Here is a 17,866-nt window from a genome sequence, read left to right on the forward strand (position 1 = left end):
ATAATAAGAACGAGTTGTCTACATATTTAGACTTGCCTATGAGAAGGTGAGTGAGTGAGTGAGTTTGATTTAACGCCGCTTTTAGCAATATTCCAGCAATATCACGGCGGGGGACACCAGAAATGGGCTTCACACATTGTACCCATGTCGGGAATCGAACCCGGGTCTTCGGCGTGACGAGCGAACGCTTTAACCACCAGGCTACCCGACCGCCCCCCCTATGAGAAGGATAGAATTACTACACATTCTTGGACTTTCAGCACAGACTTGGAGCAAGGCTAGAGAAGGGCATATACCTCCTAATATATGTCTTCGTATACCATTAGAAGGTAAGGGAATATACCTCCTAATATATGTCTTCGTATACCAGTAGCAAAAATATACTACCTAATATACATGCCGTCATATACCAGTTGAAGGGAAGGGAATATACCTTCTAATATACACTCTTAAAAAAAGAGGGGGGCGGTCGGGTAGCCTGGTGGTTAAAGCGTTCGCTCGTCACGCCGAAGACCCGGGTTCGAATCCCGACATGGGTACAATGTGTGAAGCCCATTTCTGGTGTCCCCCGCCGTGATATTGCTGGAATATTGCTAAAAGCGGCGTAAAACCAAACTCACTCACTCACTCACTTAAAAAAAGAAACGCACAGGTTGTTTGTAGTTCATTGAACCTGACTACACAAAAAATCCGGTATATAAATTGGATATATGTTATTGGAAAATGTTGGTGGCCTGATATTCGACAAACGGTGCGTCAAAACGCAGGCATTGTTGATTTGCAATGTCTTAAACGGCATTGTTTTCACACATGGACAAAATGTCATGGAGGAAAACAGTAAAGCCAAATGCATGTGCAAGTTATGGCATTCGTAACTCGTGGTAGTGGCTATAAAAAGGCAAGCCAATAATTTGTCATTCAATTGTCAACATTTTTCAAGTTCGAAAATGCCGAGACTCAGGGCTGCCGATTGGAACATCGCCATAGTACGTATCCAAAGAGGGGAATCGCAGTCTTCTGTTACACGCCAATTCAATGGACCGATACACACAGTTCAATTCCACTGCAGACCGTCCGAGAACCGGCCGACCAAGAGTTACCACTCTTGCACAGGATCGCTACATTCAACTGTTCCACCTACGTCATCGCAATGCCACAGCTACGGAGAGTGCAGGACGCTTCCCTGGTTTGAAGAGGATATCGGACCAAACTGTCAGGAATCATCTTCGCGAGGCTGGAATCCGACCCAGAAGAACAGTTATCATCCCTGATTTGCAACAGATCCATCGACAGCGACGTTTGCGTTGGTTCCATACCTTACAGCCTTGGGATTTGAGAAACAGGCCATGAGTGTAGCGATGAATCACGATTTCTTCTTCACCGGCGAGATGGAAGACAACGTGTTTATCGTCGTCGAAATGAGCGTTTTGCCCCACATTGTGTACGTGAATTCGACAATTTCGGTGGCGGTATTGTCATGGTGTGGGGGGCCATATCCTACACCACGAGATCTGACTTGGTTGTGGTTCAGGCAAATTTGACAGCAAATCGCTACATGAATCAAATTCTTCAACCTCACCTTCTTCAAATCATTGACCGCCAGAGGGAACTGTTTCAAAAGGACAACGCTCCACCGCACACAGCTCGTGTCACGGTAGATTACCTTCACATTGCCAATATCAACGTCTTGCCCTGGCCGTCGAGATCTCCAGATCTCAACCCAGTCGAACACATCTGGGATGAACTCGATCGACGTGTACGTCAACGTCAGAACACGCCGCAGTCACTCCAAAACTGGCCAAGCAGTGCCGAGGAGATGCAGAACCGTGAATGCTGCCCGGGGCGGTCACACGAGTTCAGCGTAACCTTGTGGCCTTATGTGACATGCCAATGAACAGTTTTCAATGCCTTTCACAACGACAAACATGTGACTATCGAGCTCCAAATTTCATATTTGTATCTATGATATTAAATAAAATATATCGACTTTATTAGGTACAATAAATTTACTAAAAATCTACCTGTGCGTTTCTATTTTTGAAGAGTGTATAAGTCTTATATACCAGTTGAAGGGAAGAGAATATACCTTCTAATGTATGTCTTGTATACCGGTTGAAGAAGAGGGCTTCCCAGCTAGCCCTACCAAAACAAACTCTAATCTCAAACTAAAAAAGACCCACCCCCATACCAATAGCCAACATAGCCACTTCCCCAAACCGATAGACACCTAATCTGACCTATAAATATTTCACGAATGGCAATTTCTTGTTCGACAAGGGTGATCGGGCACGGAAGAAGGGCCGCCATTTTAATTTGTTAGCTGAATGTATTCATTAATGACACTTTCATTTTAACGTTTTTAAAATCATCTTTTGAAAAGTCGAATTGACCTTCAACATGGCGTAAAATGTCAGAGGGTTAAATAAAGTTGCCTTGTGAATCTAGTGCACTGTAATAATGATATCCTCATGTTTGTTGTGAGGAGAAAAGTCTCAGTTATGTTTCAGATATAGGTGTCATCAGTACCCCACGTGTGAGTGAGTGAATATTGTTGACGTAGCAGTCACAATCCTTCAGCAATGTCACAGCGGCTTGTGAATAATCGAGTCTGCGTCAGGGAAATCAGTGACTGAATCTCAAGTATGGGCACGATCCACGCTGGCTGAGGAGGTTGACAACAGTCACTCACGTCACACGCATTGTGACCACCCGGTCCTCTATATATAAGGGGACGATGGGATAGCCTAGTGGTTAATGCGTTCACTCGTCACGCCGAAGGCCCGGGTTCCATTCCCCACATGGGTACAATGTATGAAGCCCATTTCTGGTGTTCCCGGGGGTGATATTGCTAAAAGCGGCGAAAACCATACTTACTAATTTACCCACAGCACTCTATATATAGATCTAGACAGTCATCTCTTACGACAAGCATAGTGTGCTATTCTGTCCGAGAGTCACAACAGCCACCCATATCATGAACTATGGACAATGATCTTGTATTTTGAAGTATCTTCACATCTGACACCCCCTAATCTGAAATCATGCCAGCGTGTCCCTCAACAGGGAGACGACAGCTTCAATACACTGTCCTCAACGCCCGATATCTGTCCGCCTGACAGTGCAGAGAACCTGCTCACTTACGCTTGTCGTCTGCATATGAACTGATCGAGCAGATTTCTTCCATATGCTTACGGTCGTCTGCCTCTGACTATCACACCAACATGGCGACTTTAGACGCGTGGGGGGAGGCGGGGCAGAAGTATAAAATCCACGAGGAGACCCTTGCGTTTTTTCGCCAACAAAAAGAGAGGGGAGCAAGACCCTATCCAGAGCTCAGTGTGGAGGAAGCGCGTGAAGCCAACTTGCAGACGTCACTTTTCTACGCGGGAGACACTGAATTCAAAGGCAGCATCAAGGAATTCACAGTTCCGTCCGTTCATTGTCCGGGTAAGGCCGTATTTACACACAGAGACGAGGGCCCTCTTATCTTGCCCATTCTTATCAGTGGAAAAAAAGGTACGACAGGGGTCCTTTCGTTCAACGAGAGACTTCGCTATGCTGTTATTTATTGCATTTTATATATAACAAGCAAGTCGTTTGCTACCTGCAAGTTCTATGGCATAAATAGTTACATCTCAAACATGCATGGACTTCGTCGTGTTTTCGGAGGCAAGCGTAAGATAATCAAACAATAATTTCACGTAAATTATTTTTGCAAAGTGTAATCTTGATGATGGCTTTTCGCCACTGTCGTATGGGCATGATGGGTACCGCCGTATACACAGCAGAAAATAATTAACGGGTATTCATGTCGGCTGTTTGCTCGACAGACCAGTTCAGTTATATGTGCCCAGTGAACGGCCATGACAGGTCAAGGTGATAGATGCGGATCAGTGGGACAGTGGTTTTACCCGGCAAGTAACCCAGATCTTTCGCACGTTATCAGTCCAACACAACACACCGACTACACTTACAGCGGATTCATGTCACCATAATTGCCGCAATCACGCCACTAATATGACAGTTTACGAAAATGATGAAACTTAATTACATCGCTGTATATATCTCTCCTGCTCTTAGCTCTTGCATAACTGTTTGATGAGCGGCGTTGTCTCCCGATGACGGGCTGAATACACAGCCAGTATTAAACATTTTGATGATAATGACGATGCCACAAATAAAACGTCGACGACGTTAAGCGACGTAATAACACCCGGTGTTGATAATGCAGTTTAGAATTGGCTCCTAGTAACCCATGCTTGTCCCTAAAGGCGATCAAAATGGACCAGGTAGTCAGGCTATTAACGACTCCTTCATGTGTCATCCGCTTCCGATGACGTGTTTTTTGTCCAGGCTCGATAATTTACAAACTGTCGTGAAACCGCTGGAATATGCTGACTGCGGCGTTAAAAAAACGTTCGCTACCTCGAACTGTACTTACAGTGACGCAGCAATACACTCACACAAGGATTGATATGTGGTATGATCAGTCACGTTCATTTGAAGTGGTGACATGAATACAGATATATGTACGCGTAGTCACGACGCATTATTTACGATACTGCTGTCAACAGACACGTGGCCCCTCAATCGTTGAATTTTATCTTTACTATCTACGTCCAAGGTCAAGGCCGTACACAAAAAGGTTCATATCTTAAACACAAAAATGTCTTAAAACATGATTATGAAATCAACATATCAGTCAACTTTACTTCTTTACTTCAGACGGGAATATATAACCGACAGGCCACCTAGATCGTTTTCATATAATGTTTATATTACAAATATTGCTATATTGTATTGCTAATAGCATACAAGAAAAACCTTATTAATGTTTTGTTCAATTTGATTTACACTGTATTGAAAGAACCACATTAAGTTCATAAGTTTTTGAACAAATGACTTTGTGCTTGAAATAAACGCGAATGCAAGTAACATATACATGCAAATATAAGGTATGCAATGATTGAGTGAGTGAGTATGGTTTTACACCACTTTTAGCAATATTCCAGCAATATCACGACAGGGGACACCAGAAATGGGCTTCACACATTGTACCCCTGTCGGGAATCGAATCCGGGTCTTCGGCGTGACGAGCGAACGCTTTAACCACTAGGCTACCCGACCGCCCCGTTACGCAATGGAGTTGACTTGGCCTTATTGTGGTATGATATAAAATGTCAGATATAAAACATGTCCACTCTGACAAGAGAAACAGTATGAGGAGAAGATATTCTCTAACGAAAATTAATGACAGAGTTTTGAATACTATTAGGATTAATACACATCTAAAAAAACAACCGCCTTAATGTTTTATAATTGTGGTGCCCCACATGTCTTTTAGTGGTAAAGGCGTTGGGGAAGCCTATAGCAGTTTTAAGCATTCGCTCGTAACACGAAAGGCCGGGGTTCGATTCCCAAATGAGTACAATGCTGTAAGCCGATTTCCCGCCGTGTTATGGCTGAAAAATATCTTAAAGCAACTTAAAACCATACTCACCCACCTTAGCGCCGAATGTTACCATGTTATATGTCTACATCCCCTCCTTGACTGTGCCCAGAGGGCGTTGCTGTCAGCGTGTACAAGGACTCCATCTGCCCCCTCACAGCCCCAGTGCTCGTCTACTTCCACGGTGGAGGAATGGTGGTAGGCTCCAGACAGGCTTATGATGTCACCTGTAAACTAATAGCCAGGTACGTTTTGTTATTTTCTTTTCGATGTTTGGTGTTTCATTATGAAAGGAAAGCTGTTTCACGAAAGACAATATTGACAAACAAATATGAATGATTTCTATAAAAATAGAAACAATCACTTGGGTTAAAATATACCTCTATCACCAATGCGTTGACCTTCATCCCCGGAAGTGCAAGAGAGGCAGTAAATCTCGTTCACCCATTTAGAAATTCATGTTGGTTTGTTGGATGGCTAGTTGTTTTACGCCGCACTCAGCAATATTCCAGCTATATGACTGCGGTCTGGTAATAATCGAGTCAGGACCAGACAATCTAGTGATTGATATCATGAGCATCGATCCACGCAATTGGGATCGATGACAAGTTTCAACCAAGTCGACGAACCTGACCATGTGACAGTACCGTGTATATACAGTTCTTTTTGAAGTTTAGATGTAAAAACAAATACAACTATTAAACTACACATGGCTCCACATAATATTTTTCAACCATTGAGTATTTACTTACATGTCAGCAATCATCATCTCCGGTTACATAAGCTATGATTGTATGAAAAAAAGCCTAATGCATGTCGTAGTCTGTTATGTATTTTGCCTCCCACCCTTATGTTGCGACCTATGACGGGCACCTGCTGATGTGTTTCAGAGACACGCCCTGTATAGTGGTGAACACGGAGTACCGCCTGGCACCGGAACACAGGTTCCCTGCACAGTTCAAGGACGTGGAGTGCGTCACTAGATGGGTCTGCATGAACAAGGCACTCATAGGTACACGTGTCTCCTTTCAATTACACAACTTCAGATCAATGTGAACCCCTATAGAAAGGTGATCCATTACTGGCGGAATTACCCTTTAATTAGACCAGGTTTCAGAAGCAGGACCAGAGGTCCCACACTGCTCTGAAATGGGTGATTGGTGTTTTTCTCTCTGGTCAATATAACCCGAGACCCTTGGCAACTTAATGTTGCATAAATACTCTTCATTTACTCCAAGGTGTTGTAGGTGGCCTAGTGGATAAAGCGTTCGCTCGACGTGCTGAAGAGTTGGGTTCAATTCCCCACATGTGTACAATGTGTGAAGGCCATGTCTGTTGTCCCCTGCCATGATATTGCTGGAATATTGCTAAATGCGGCGTAAAAGCAAACTCTCTAATTTACTCCAAACATATAACGATTATCATCTTCCCGAGGCAAGTGAGTTAACTGACTATAAAAGTCTAGTTACCACCCTTGCCGAACTAGGCTGGTATTATGGAGTTACATTTTGGCTGGGCTTACGAGTCTATGCATAGTCCAATCAAAATCGCGCACCGAAATCGAAATCCGGTTTGTAAAATGTCGTGCAGTTTTCTGTCGATTGCAGGATTTGCAAAGCATGTGCACCGCCAACTCGTTGTCAACAGATATTTTCCAAGTCTTTTCATGTTTTTAATCAAGTTGCTCACGTGATTTGATGCATTTCGCTATGTAAGACCCGTTTTATCACAATATAGATCTTGATTATCAATCAGATCGTTTTGACTGGGCGCCACCATTTTGTTTGAAACAAATGCAAGTGATACGAGAGGTGGAATCTGATTGGTCCATAGGAGAGGCTTAGAAGGAACATCACTCGTAATAACCATTGGTGGCGCTACGGTCGAGCCCAGGAATTCCAGCCTAGTTCGGCAAGGGTGGAAACTGGACTTTTAAAGTCAGTTAACTCCCTTGCCTTGGGAAGATGAACGATTATATGTATTCATAATAATTGATTTCTGCTGTCTTGTGACAATCTAGATGATTGTAGGAAGTAATGGTATAACGCATGTTTCATTGTCAGAATAAGACAACATATAAAATAAAAGTGACAAAAACCATTTCCATTATCACAAGAAATATCTACTAAAAGCAGAGTCCATTGTACTATTCCAACTATATCATAAGAATGTGTTTATGGATCACTTCTAAGTAGGTGTTAGCGAAAAGGTTACCGTATCCTGCTACCACCGGCGACACCGTCACAAACACGTGCAAAGGAAAGTCAATTGTTCACTTGAAAAAAACTGAAGAAACTTTAGAAAAAAAAGGAGTTTAGAGTTATGCCTCAAGGTGTCCAGCTGGCTCCACGAGTTTCCCATCACTATGGAGCTGAAGTTTAAAAGTCTACTTCATCTTTAATATTTGCGTTCTTGTCTTGCAATGTTGTCATCACGTGACGCACCAAAGCACCCGTAGGTATGTGCACAATGGTAATTTTATTAACATGGCACCAAGAGTTTTCCACTCCACCCGAACCAATATTTACTAATGACTCCAAACTGACATTCACACCTAAGATATAAAATCTTGTATGGATTCTATCCAGAGCTTCTATACAGTCTGACTGATTGTGTTTGTTTGGTGTTTAACACAACACTCCGAAACATTCCAGCTATGTCGCCGGTGTCCCGGTATAAACTCTCCCCCGTACAAATTCTCCCCCCGGAGATTTCCATACAAACTAACGATTGCTATTATGAACAAAGATGCAAATTGCCACGAGACGATGACAGGCAGTCGACCATGTCACGTTCTTGGGCCACTCGAACAGTCAAATATAGGAAATGATCTTTATAAATATGGCCAAATTACTTCTGTGACTGATAACTAACCTTCGATTTTTCAAACACTTCATGTTAAGGTTTTACGACGTTCACCCAAGAGGTACGACAATAGTGTGTCAAACTGCTGCGTGTAGGGATTTTCTTGCTTAGTCAAGTCTTTGACCAGGGCCTCGTTCCACAAAGCAATCTTAGCACTTCAATTGCCTTAAGTCTATGTTAAAGTATGTAAGTTACGATCACCTTCACACTAAGATCGCTCTACGGAACAGGGCCCAGAGCCCAGAGCTGCTTTTTGTAAGATAAGCAAGCAAAGACAATACAACCAGACAACGACAGATTCATTTTGTTTCCGGAATTTCTCATCAAACTTTCTAAATGTAAACCGTTTCAACCTTTTTCTGTACCTCATCTATTTAAGTTCTGAACATGCAAGTATTACTTTTTCGTAACTTTGAGAACTATCCCATTTCAAGTGGCCATTGACCCTCATTCCACCTGTTGTTTAAAGTTAAAAGCTCTTTACAGCGCTGCTCCAGCTTCCAGTATACGGGTATGCCTTTACCGCAAGTGAACACCGGGTCTCTCAGTGTTGCTCATGTAAGAAACCTGTAGCCTTTATAACGTTTATTCTATCTTTATTGTTCAAGTGGTATTTTTTAAAGCCTCAATTGTCGGAAAAAATACATTGTTATTTAGCTAATTAAAAACTCTATTGTTTTAAATTCAGGGGCAAATAACTCTAGTCGAGTTGGTGTTGGAGGCGACAGCGCAGGGGGAAACCTGGCGGCGTCCGTCTGTCACCAAGTCAACGTCGACTTTCAGGTGAGAGGCTTGTGTATTCAGGGGCAGGTAACTCCAATGGAGTTGGTGATGGAGGAGACAGCGCAGGGGGAAACCTGGCGGCGTCCGTCTGTTACCACGCCAACGTCGACTTCCAGGTGAGAGGCTTGTGTATTCAGGGGCAGGTAACTCCAATAGAGTTGGTGTTGGAGGAGACAGCGCATGGGGAAACCTGGCGGCGTCCGTCTGTTACCACGCCAACGTCGACTTCCAGGTGAGAGGCTTGTGTATTCAGGGGCAGGTAACTCCAATAGAGTTGGTGTTGGAGGAGACAGCGCATGGGGAAACCTGGCGGCGTCCGTCTGTTACCACGCCAACGTCGACTTCCAGGTGAGAGGCTTGTGTATTCAGGGGCAGGTAACTCCAATAGAGTTGGTGTTGGAGGAGACAGCGCATGGGGAAACCTGGCGGCGTCCGTCTGTTACCACGCCAACGTCGACTACCAGGTGAGAGGCTTGTGTATTCAGGTGCAGGTAACTCTAGTCGAGTTGGTGTTGGACGCGACAGCGCATGGGGAAATCTGGCGGCGTCCGTCTGTTACCACGTCAACGTCGACTTACAGGTGGGAGGCGTGTGTATTCATGGGCAGGTAACTGTAGGGGAAAATCTGGCGGCGTCCGTCTGGCACCACGTCAACGTCGACTTCCAGGCTTGTGTTTTCAGGGGCAGGTAACCAAAATCGATTTGGTGTTGGAGGAACCCAGCGAAGGAGAAGGGTGTCCGTGCATCACAATCAGGTGAGTAAATTCAGGAGCAAGTAACTCTAGTCAGGTAGAGGTGCGAGATCTCGACTTTCAGGTAAAAAAGCTGGTGTATTCGGGGGTAAGTATCACTACGATTCGCTGGGGTTGAAGGAGAAGCTGAAGGATTTCAAGGTCAACGCGGATTTCAAGGTGAGTGCCAGATGCAGTGCTCGATGGAGTGTTGAAATGAGTAAGTGAGTGAGTATGATTTTACGCCGCTTTTAGCAATTCTACAGCAATATCGCGGCGGTGGACACCAGAAATGGGCTCCACACATTGTACCCATGTCGGGAATCGAACCCTGGTCTTCGGCGTGACGAGCGAACGCTTTAACCACAAGGCTACCCGACAGTCCCTTGTTGAAATGATTTACCGTAATTACATGTAGGCACATTTCATAGCACAGTTACAATCAGAATATATGGACATTTAGGTATGGTAGAGCTATAGCCCTACTCGACGAAAATAGGAGCCAAACAATTTTAAGGAGAACCTCAACTCTTTTTCCAAGGCCGTATAGATATACCATGGCTGTATTGTCCTGATACTTACAGAACCAATGAAATAAAAACAGTGGTAGTAGATGAACTGGTCTTGTTTTAGGTTCTAGTGTACCCTATGACGGACCACACGTGCTCACAGCCATCTTTCAGCGAGTTTGCCACAACACCAGGACTTAACCAAAGCATGATTCAGTGGTAAGTCGGGAAGGGGCCGATGATAGAATGGCGTGTTACATTGTATCCGGGACATCGGACCTGCATCACGGAGGTCCGCTATGGTACATCTTTATCACGCAGAGCTTGGCCTGTGCACTTGCAGTGTACACGCGTCAGGATTACTAGGTGTGGGCACACATTTAGACAGGTCACAATGTTCTGTTTCCAGTCTCAGTAACCATTGTGGATCCTTATGAAATGTTGCAGCAGCTACACATATCCAGTGAACCATATTTGCTGAAACAACATCAGTAGCTGACAAATTCTAAGCAACAAATTCAGGACTTGACAGGTTGTTGTTGTTATTGTTTAACGCCGCACTCAGCGCTATTCCAGCTATATGACGGCGGTCCGTAAATAATCGAGTCTGGACCAGACAATCCAGTGATTGTCATCATGAGAATCGATCTGCGCAATTAGGATACGGTGACATGCATCAACCAAGTCAGCGAGCCTGACCACCCCATCCTGTTAGTCGCCTCTTACGACAAGCATGGGTTGCTGAAGACCAATTCTAGCCCGGAATCTTCACGGGACCAGGACCTGACAGGATGTGTCACATCGTCGTGTTACAATGTTACCAAACCAATGCATCAAACTTTAGACTAGGCACGTTAGTAAACACCTAAGTTAGGTCCAGCTATTGTTTATTATTAACAGCGTGTCTGCCTCTCTTTAATGTTTGCATGTTACTGACGTTTGACTTTAGCTTACGACTGTGCCTTTCTCTCATATCTGCGTCTGGTCTGCCTCTCTCAGATGTTTGCTAGTCACTATTGCCTTCTTCTGTATGATTTCTGCCAGTGACTGTCGTCTGCTTTTCTCTGATGTCCGCAAGTTATTGTCACCTGCTTCTTTCTGATGTCACTGTCGCCAGCCTGTGTCTGATGTTTTCACGTTATCTGTCGTCTGCTTCTGATGTATTCTGGTCACTTTCGTCTGCCCGTGTCTGTTGTTTGCATCTTACTGTCGTCTACCTTTCTCTGATGTCTGCAAGTTACTGTAGTCTGCTGCTCTCTGATGTCTGCAAGTTACTGTCGTCTGCCTCTTTCTGATGTCTGCAATTCACTGTCGTCTGCTTTTCTAGGATGTCTGCAATTCACTGTCTTCTGCTTATATCTGATATCTGCAAGTCACTGTTGTCTACCTGTGTTTGATGTTTGCATGTTTACTTTCGTCTGCTTCTCCCTTATGTCTGGAAGTCACTGTCGCCTGCTTCTCTCTGATGGCTGCAAGTCACTGTCGTTTGCCTGTGTCTGATTTTGCATGTTTACTGTCGCCTGCTTCTCTCTGATGGCTGCAAGTCACTGTCGTTTGCCTGTGTCTGATTTTGCATGTTTACTGTCGCCTGCAAATCACTGTCGTCTGCCTGTCTCTGACGTCTGCAAGTCACTGTCGACTGCCTCTCTCTGATATTTGTGAGTCACTGTCGTATAAATTCTCTGTGGTGTCTGCAAGTCACTGTCTGATGTTTGCATGTTTACTGTCGCCTGCAAATCACTGTCGTCTGCCTGTCTCTGACGTCTGCAAGTCACTGTCGACTGCCTCTCTCTGATATTTGTGAGTCACTGTCGTATAAATTCTCTGTGGTGTCTGCAAGTAACTGTCGTCTGCTTGTGTCTGATGTTTGCGTGTTTATTGTCGTCTGCTTCTCTCTGATGTCTGCAAATCACTGTCGTCTGCCTGTGTCTGATGTCTGTTAGTCACTTTCGTCTGATTCTCTGTCTGCAGATCACTGTCTTCTGTCTGTGTCTGATGTCTGCAATTCACTGTCGACTTCCTCTCCCTGATATTTGTGACTCACTGTCGTCTGCCTCTCTTTAATGTTTGCATGTTACTGACGTTTGACTTTAGCTTAGGACTGTGCCTTCTCTCATATCTGCGTCTGGTCTGCCTCTCTCAGATGTTTGCTAGTCACTATTGCCTTCTTCTGTATGATTTCTGCCAGTGACTGTCGTCTGCTTTTCTCTGATGTCCGCAAGTTATTGTCACCTGCTTCTTTCTGATGTCACTGTCGCCAGCCTGTGTCTGATGTTTTCACGTTATCTGTCGTCTGCTTCTGATGTATTCTGGTCACTTTCGTCTGCCCGTGTCTGTTGTTTGCATCTTACTGTCGTCTACCTTTCTCTGATGTCTGCAAGTTACTGTAGTCTGCTGCTCTCTGATGTCTGCAAGTTACTGTCGTCTGCCTCTTTCTGATGTCTGCAATTCACTGTCGTCTGCTTTTCTAGGATGTCTGCAATTCACTGTCTTCTGCTTATATCTGATATCTGCAAGTCACTGTTGTCTACCTGTGTTTGATGTTTGCATGTTTACTTTCGTCTGCTTCTCCCTTATGTCTGGAAGTCACTGTCGCCTGCTTCTCTCTGATGGCTGCAAGTCACTGTCGTTTGCCTGTGTCTGATTTTGCATGTTTACTGTCGCCTGCAAATCACTGTCGTCTGCCTGTCTCTGACGTCTGCAAGTCACTGTCGACTGCCTCACTCTGATATTTGTGAGTCACTGTCGTATAAATTCTCTGTGGTGTCTGCAAGTCACTGTCTGATGTTTGCATGTTTACTGTCGCCTGCAAATCACTGTCGTCTGCCTGTCGACTGCCTCTCTCTGATATTTGTGAGTCACTGTCGTATAAATTCTCTGTGGTGTCTGCAAGTAACTGTCGTCTGCTTGTGTCTGATGTTTGCGTGTTTATTGTCGTCTGCTTCTCTCTGATGTCTGCAAATCACTGTCGTCTGTCTGTGTCTGATGTCTGTTAGTCACTTTCGTCTGATTCTCTCTGTCTGCAGATCACTGTCTTCTGTCTGTGTCCGATGTCTGCAATTCACTGTCGACTTCCTCTCCCTGATATTTGTGACTCACTGTCGTCCAGCTGTGTTTGATGTTTGCGTGTTTACTTCGTCTGCTTATCTCTGATGTCTGCTGGTCACTGTTTTCTGCTTCTCTGATGTCTGCAGGTCTGACGTTTGCCTCTCCATCATGTATGGTTGTTGTAGGTTCCAGGACCTTCACTTCACCTCCCCTGAAGAAGTGAAAGATCCCCGCTACTCTCCCTTACTACACAAAGACTTCAGTCGCCTGCCACCGGCAATATTTGTTATAGCAGAACTGGACCCTCTAAGAGATTGTGGATACGGTAGGTGACTTAAGTGCAGTGCATGATCTAACAATACGGACTCGGGGAATTAAGGACGTTAGCTTACGTGCTTAAATAACGACAGTAATCTTGATATGTATCTGTGTACCAAAAAGCGGATTTTAAGCTTGGCTATTACCCAAATAATGACATAAACCTTCAGTCTTAGGGATTCATGAACAAAAATACAAAGGTCATAGGACAACGCATGAAAATTATCTAAAATTAAATTATGATTATATTTCACAGAGAATGTTTCTGTATTTTGTGTCCAAGCGTCCTCCTAGACTATTTTCCCGGTTCGCCCCGAATATGTTTCTAGGTTTGTCAGCACCATACCCGTGCTCGTGGGTTTCACCGAAGTGGTAAACGTCTGAGACCTGCATCACTTCGGGCTTTCCTCCCACATTAAGCTGACACGCCGTTATTTAACTGGAAAACTGTTCCAAGCGGCGTTAAACCAAACTCACTCACTCACTCCTAGACTATTTGTATGCTGGTTTTACCTTATGTCATGTCCTGCCTGTATATACATAGTGCGTCTCACACATTTGGGTGTGTGTATTGGTCTGACAGTTTCCCGATGACACTCTTCTGCCTAAGCCCTTTTGTCATAATCATATAATTCAGTTCAGTTTGAAAACAGGGTTTTATATAAAAGGATTCTTATATAAACACTGGTTGTGGCCATATATCTTGAAGCTGCTATTTTTTGCGTTACAAGCCCCAGTGAGTTTGAATATATATTTCAAATGATGTGTATGCTTTCCATAGCCTATCGGGATAAATTATCGTCTGCTGGCGTCACAACTGACTGCATCACACTCCAGGGGGCGCCCCATGCATTTTTCCACATGCCAGGTAATAAGTTAAACAGTTAATAGCTTGTACAGGTAGACACCGTCACGAAAACTTTATAACATTATAAACAGCATGTGACTATTACGGTGCGTGCTGATAACGTCCATCTATCCTTTTCACTAACTCAAATTTGCAAACTTCTTGCTAGTTCCTCGGAACAGATAATTGCCTCAGTCTCGTCTCAGGATGATTTGGATTCGCTATATATCTGATAAAAGGGGAATACAATTCATCGTTATCGCTGCTCGACGTTAAATTCTTAATGGCAGACGTGTAAATTGTTCCATCAATCTGCCCTACTCATGCATTATGAAACAACGTTGTCGTTACTGATTAAGAAGAAGGTCAAGGTCCTCTGAATTTATTCTCTATAGAAAGGCTAAGACCCATGCTCTGTAGCATTTCGCTCAGTTTGTGATGCGACAATGTTACGGTTATAACGATAACCAGAGTCATTTATAATCAAATAAAAAATGTATTATCACTTTCAAACTATATCGCATATTGTTCTGATTTGGAACTTTAATCAGGTAAATACATTGTTATCATCACGTCCTTTTATCGTTTTTAGGAAACTATGAAGTGAACTGCCGTTTGTCCTACGAAGCTGTTACAAGGTTCATCCGCAAATTTAGTCACTGAGAAAAAGGATCAAAACCACGAAGCTCTATGAAGGGATACAGGCAGAAAACACATATAGGGCCCGTGACTCTTAACTGAGCAGACGATGTACGCTATTGCTCACAAATACTTACCGTATTCGACGTAATAAGCGCCCCGCTTTAATAAGAGCCCACGGCGATATTGGGTATTATATTGGCTTGTGAACAATCCCAATTAGCACCCCTTCCGATTAATGTACACAAGACTTATTTATTCGTGTAAAATACGCACTCGTGTGTTATATGCACCCTGAATTATATGGGCAATTAAATTCTGAAAAATATATCTTTCATGTATGATACGCACACACTTGTCAGCATAAACCACGAAATTTACGATCTTTCAACTCTTTTTTTTTCTCACCAAAATTACATTCAAATCAGAGCCTCCTTTTTGAGATTTTTGAGAGCGACCCGGGAGCTTATTACGTCGAATACGGTATCTCTTTTTCCGTTATAATGTTCGTCATATCTTTGCAGTACCAGACCGGTACGATACGAGAACAAGCGTACAGAGGTCATTTTGTAAGCGCCAATGTTTTGCCAAACTACCCTGCTACTCTCGCGGAACCGCAGTAAAGCCGTAAAGGACTGGTCATTTATTGAAGGGAGGCGAGTTGATATTTGTCTTAGAACTGTTGACACCCCCACCCCCTCCTCATAATATGTGACCTGTCTCAAAGCAGTTGTTATAGTGTAAGCAGACACTGTTCATAGCTAGAATTCCTCAATGATGCATGCTCACAATCACTTGTAATAGATACATAAATTGATGATCAAACCACTACCTATAGTTTTGTTTGTTTCTCATTGTAAAACCAACTGCCAGGAACGATAATCGCCCCGTGGACATTCTGGGTTAGAATTGGTCGTCAGCAACCCATGCCTGTCGTAAAAGTCGACTAAAATGGATCGGGTGATCAGGTTTGGTGATGTGGTGGATTGTGTGACATCTTTCCCCTATGGCGTTAGACGTTGCACATAATATCAATCACGGCATTGTCCTGTCCAGACTCAATTATTTTCAGGCCGTCGTCATATATCTTGAAAATTGCGGCGTAAAATAACAATGAAGCAAGCAAGAACAAAGTGGTCTGCGACATACAAAGGATGTTGATATGCGTGCGTGAGTTGGATTTAAGACCGATTCACTAAGTTCAGATTTCACGGAGTAGTTGCAAAGCAGGATTCTATCATTGCCTTTGTGCAGCCGTCTCCGTGGCCTGGTGGATAATGCGGCTGTCCGGAGGAGGGAAGTTCGGAGTTCGATCCCCGGCCGCAACTTGAAGATGCATTAAAAGATGGTACTTGGTGTCACCCTGACCGACATTAAGGTGATAAAACAAAAACTGGAGTCAGTATTCTGAGAGGGGTATTCATGTTAAACTGAGGCATAGTGGGCTGGCACTATAAAACCGGCATTAGTCACAGACACACACACGTGCATGCACGTCGCTATTTACAATAATCTTGAACGCGACGGTAAACCCCATTTCACCTCACTCAGACGTCATCATAGAGACATCTAAATATCAGGTATATGACGGGTAAAGGTATGTTTGCTGTCGCCAGGTTTCCCTGTATACAGACCGCCTCCGTGGTCTAGCGGTAGAGCGTCAGCCCGGAGAGCGGAAGGTCAGGAGTTCGATCCCCGGCTGCGTCATACCAAAAGACGTTAAAAGATGGTACTTGTTGCTACCCTGTCTGAGGCTCGGCATTAAAACAAGGACTGGTCGGCTCGGAGTCAGTATACTGTGTCTGAGTGGGGTATTCGTGTTAAACTGCGGCATGGTATCTCAGTGAGCTAGCATTATAAATTGGCATCAGTCCGGTCTAGTACAAGCAGCCACACACTCACGTCGCTATATAAGTGCAATACTCTTGGACGCGACGTTAAACCCCATTTCACCTCACCTCACCCTGTATACAACTGGTCCTCAGACCAACAGTGTCACAATTTCAAGTTTGTTGGACGTTCATAAACGAACCTGAGAATATACCTGCTAAGTATTGGGGTTACCGGGACCTGGGCCCGGATTTGTAACAACCTCGGATCTTAAGGGTAATCTCACAGACGTATAATAGTCAGGCTTTCTTCTAGAATACTGCACACATACGTACACAGACGTATGCAAGAAAATAGTCAGGCTTTCTTCTAGAATACTGCACACATACGTACACAGACGTATGCAAGAAAATAGTCAGGCTTTCTAGAATACTGCACACATACGTACACAGACGTATGCAAGAAAATAGTCAGGCTTTCTTCTAGAATACTGCACACATATTTACTTCAGAGCGAGGACTTCGGACACCTTCCAGACATCATCATGCGACTTTCACTTTTCCTCTGCTGTGAGACGGATAATGACAACGTATCTATTTACTCCGGGTGAAATCTGGAACCAGCCATTTTGTACTGGGGTTGCGAGGTGGTGTGGGAAGAATGGGTATTATTTCTGGTGATTGCTTCAAAACAATTGTCTTACGTGAATGGAGAAGTCAAACACACGTTTCTCCAGGAACAGCAGCATGTTCTGGTAAATCCGTAAGGAAAATTATTACCTTCGAGTGTCAATAATGCTCCCTCTCTCTCTCTCTCTCTCTCTCTCTCTCTCTCTATGATTTCCCAG

General features: G+C 44.0%; 1 protein-coding gene across 2 annotated transcripts; it reads left to right on the forward strand.

Annotated features, from left to right (window-relative positions):
- The first annotated feature begins 2,869 nt into the window (after positions 1–2,869).
- LOC124146622 (esterase LipI-like) lies at positions 2,870–15,219 on the forward strand. Of its 2 annotated transcripts, none has more exons than XM_046516979.2 (8): positions 2,870–3,516; positions 5,562–5,694; positions 6,340–6,461; positions 9,003–9,097; positions 10,462–10,556; positions 13,571–13,710; positions 14,485–14,571; positions 15,143–15,219. In XM_046516979.2, exons 1-8 carry the CDS (start codon positions 3,222–3,224, stop codon positions 15,211–15,213), a joined length of 1,038 nt encoding a protein of 345 aa, XP_046372935.2. In that variant the 5' UTR covers positions 2,870–3,221; the 3' UTR covers positions 15,214–15,219. The 2 variants fall into 2 exon arrangements, with proteins under 2 accessions (XP_046372935.2, XP_046372936.2); XM_046516980.2 differs by having other exon boundaries at positions 2,921–3,447.
- The last annotated feature ends 2,647 nt before the right edge of the window (positions 15,220–17,866 follow it).

The sequence above is a fragment of the Haliotis rufescens genome, unplaced genomic scaffold (genome assembly GCF_023055435.1).
Source record: "Haliotis rufescens isolate VD_foot unplaced genomic scaffold, xgHalRufe1.0.p SCAF_3, whole genome shotgun sequence".
Taxonomy (NCBI): domain Eukaryota; kingdom Metazoa; phylum Mollusca; class Gastropoda; order Lepetellida; family Haliotidae; genus Haliotis; species Haliotis rufescens.

What these genes read in the sequence shown, in the direction of transcription:
- LOC124146622 (XM_046516979.2), top strand. Translation starts at nt 3,222, where the DNA reads ATGGCGACTTTAGACGCGTGGGGGGAGGCGGGGCAGAAGTATAAAATC. An exon ending in TCTTATCAGTGGAAAAAAAG is followed by an intron (nt 3,517 to 5,561) that starts GTACGACAGGGG and finishes GACTGTGCCCAG; the next exon opens with AGGGCGTTGCTGTCAGCGTG. An exon ending in TGCATTTTTCCACATGCCAG is followed by an intron (nt 14,572 to 15,142) that starts GTAATAAGTTAA and finishes TATCGTTTTTAG; the next exon opens with GAAACTATGAAGTGAACTGC.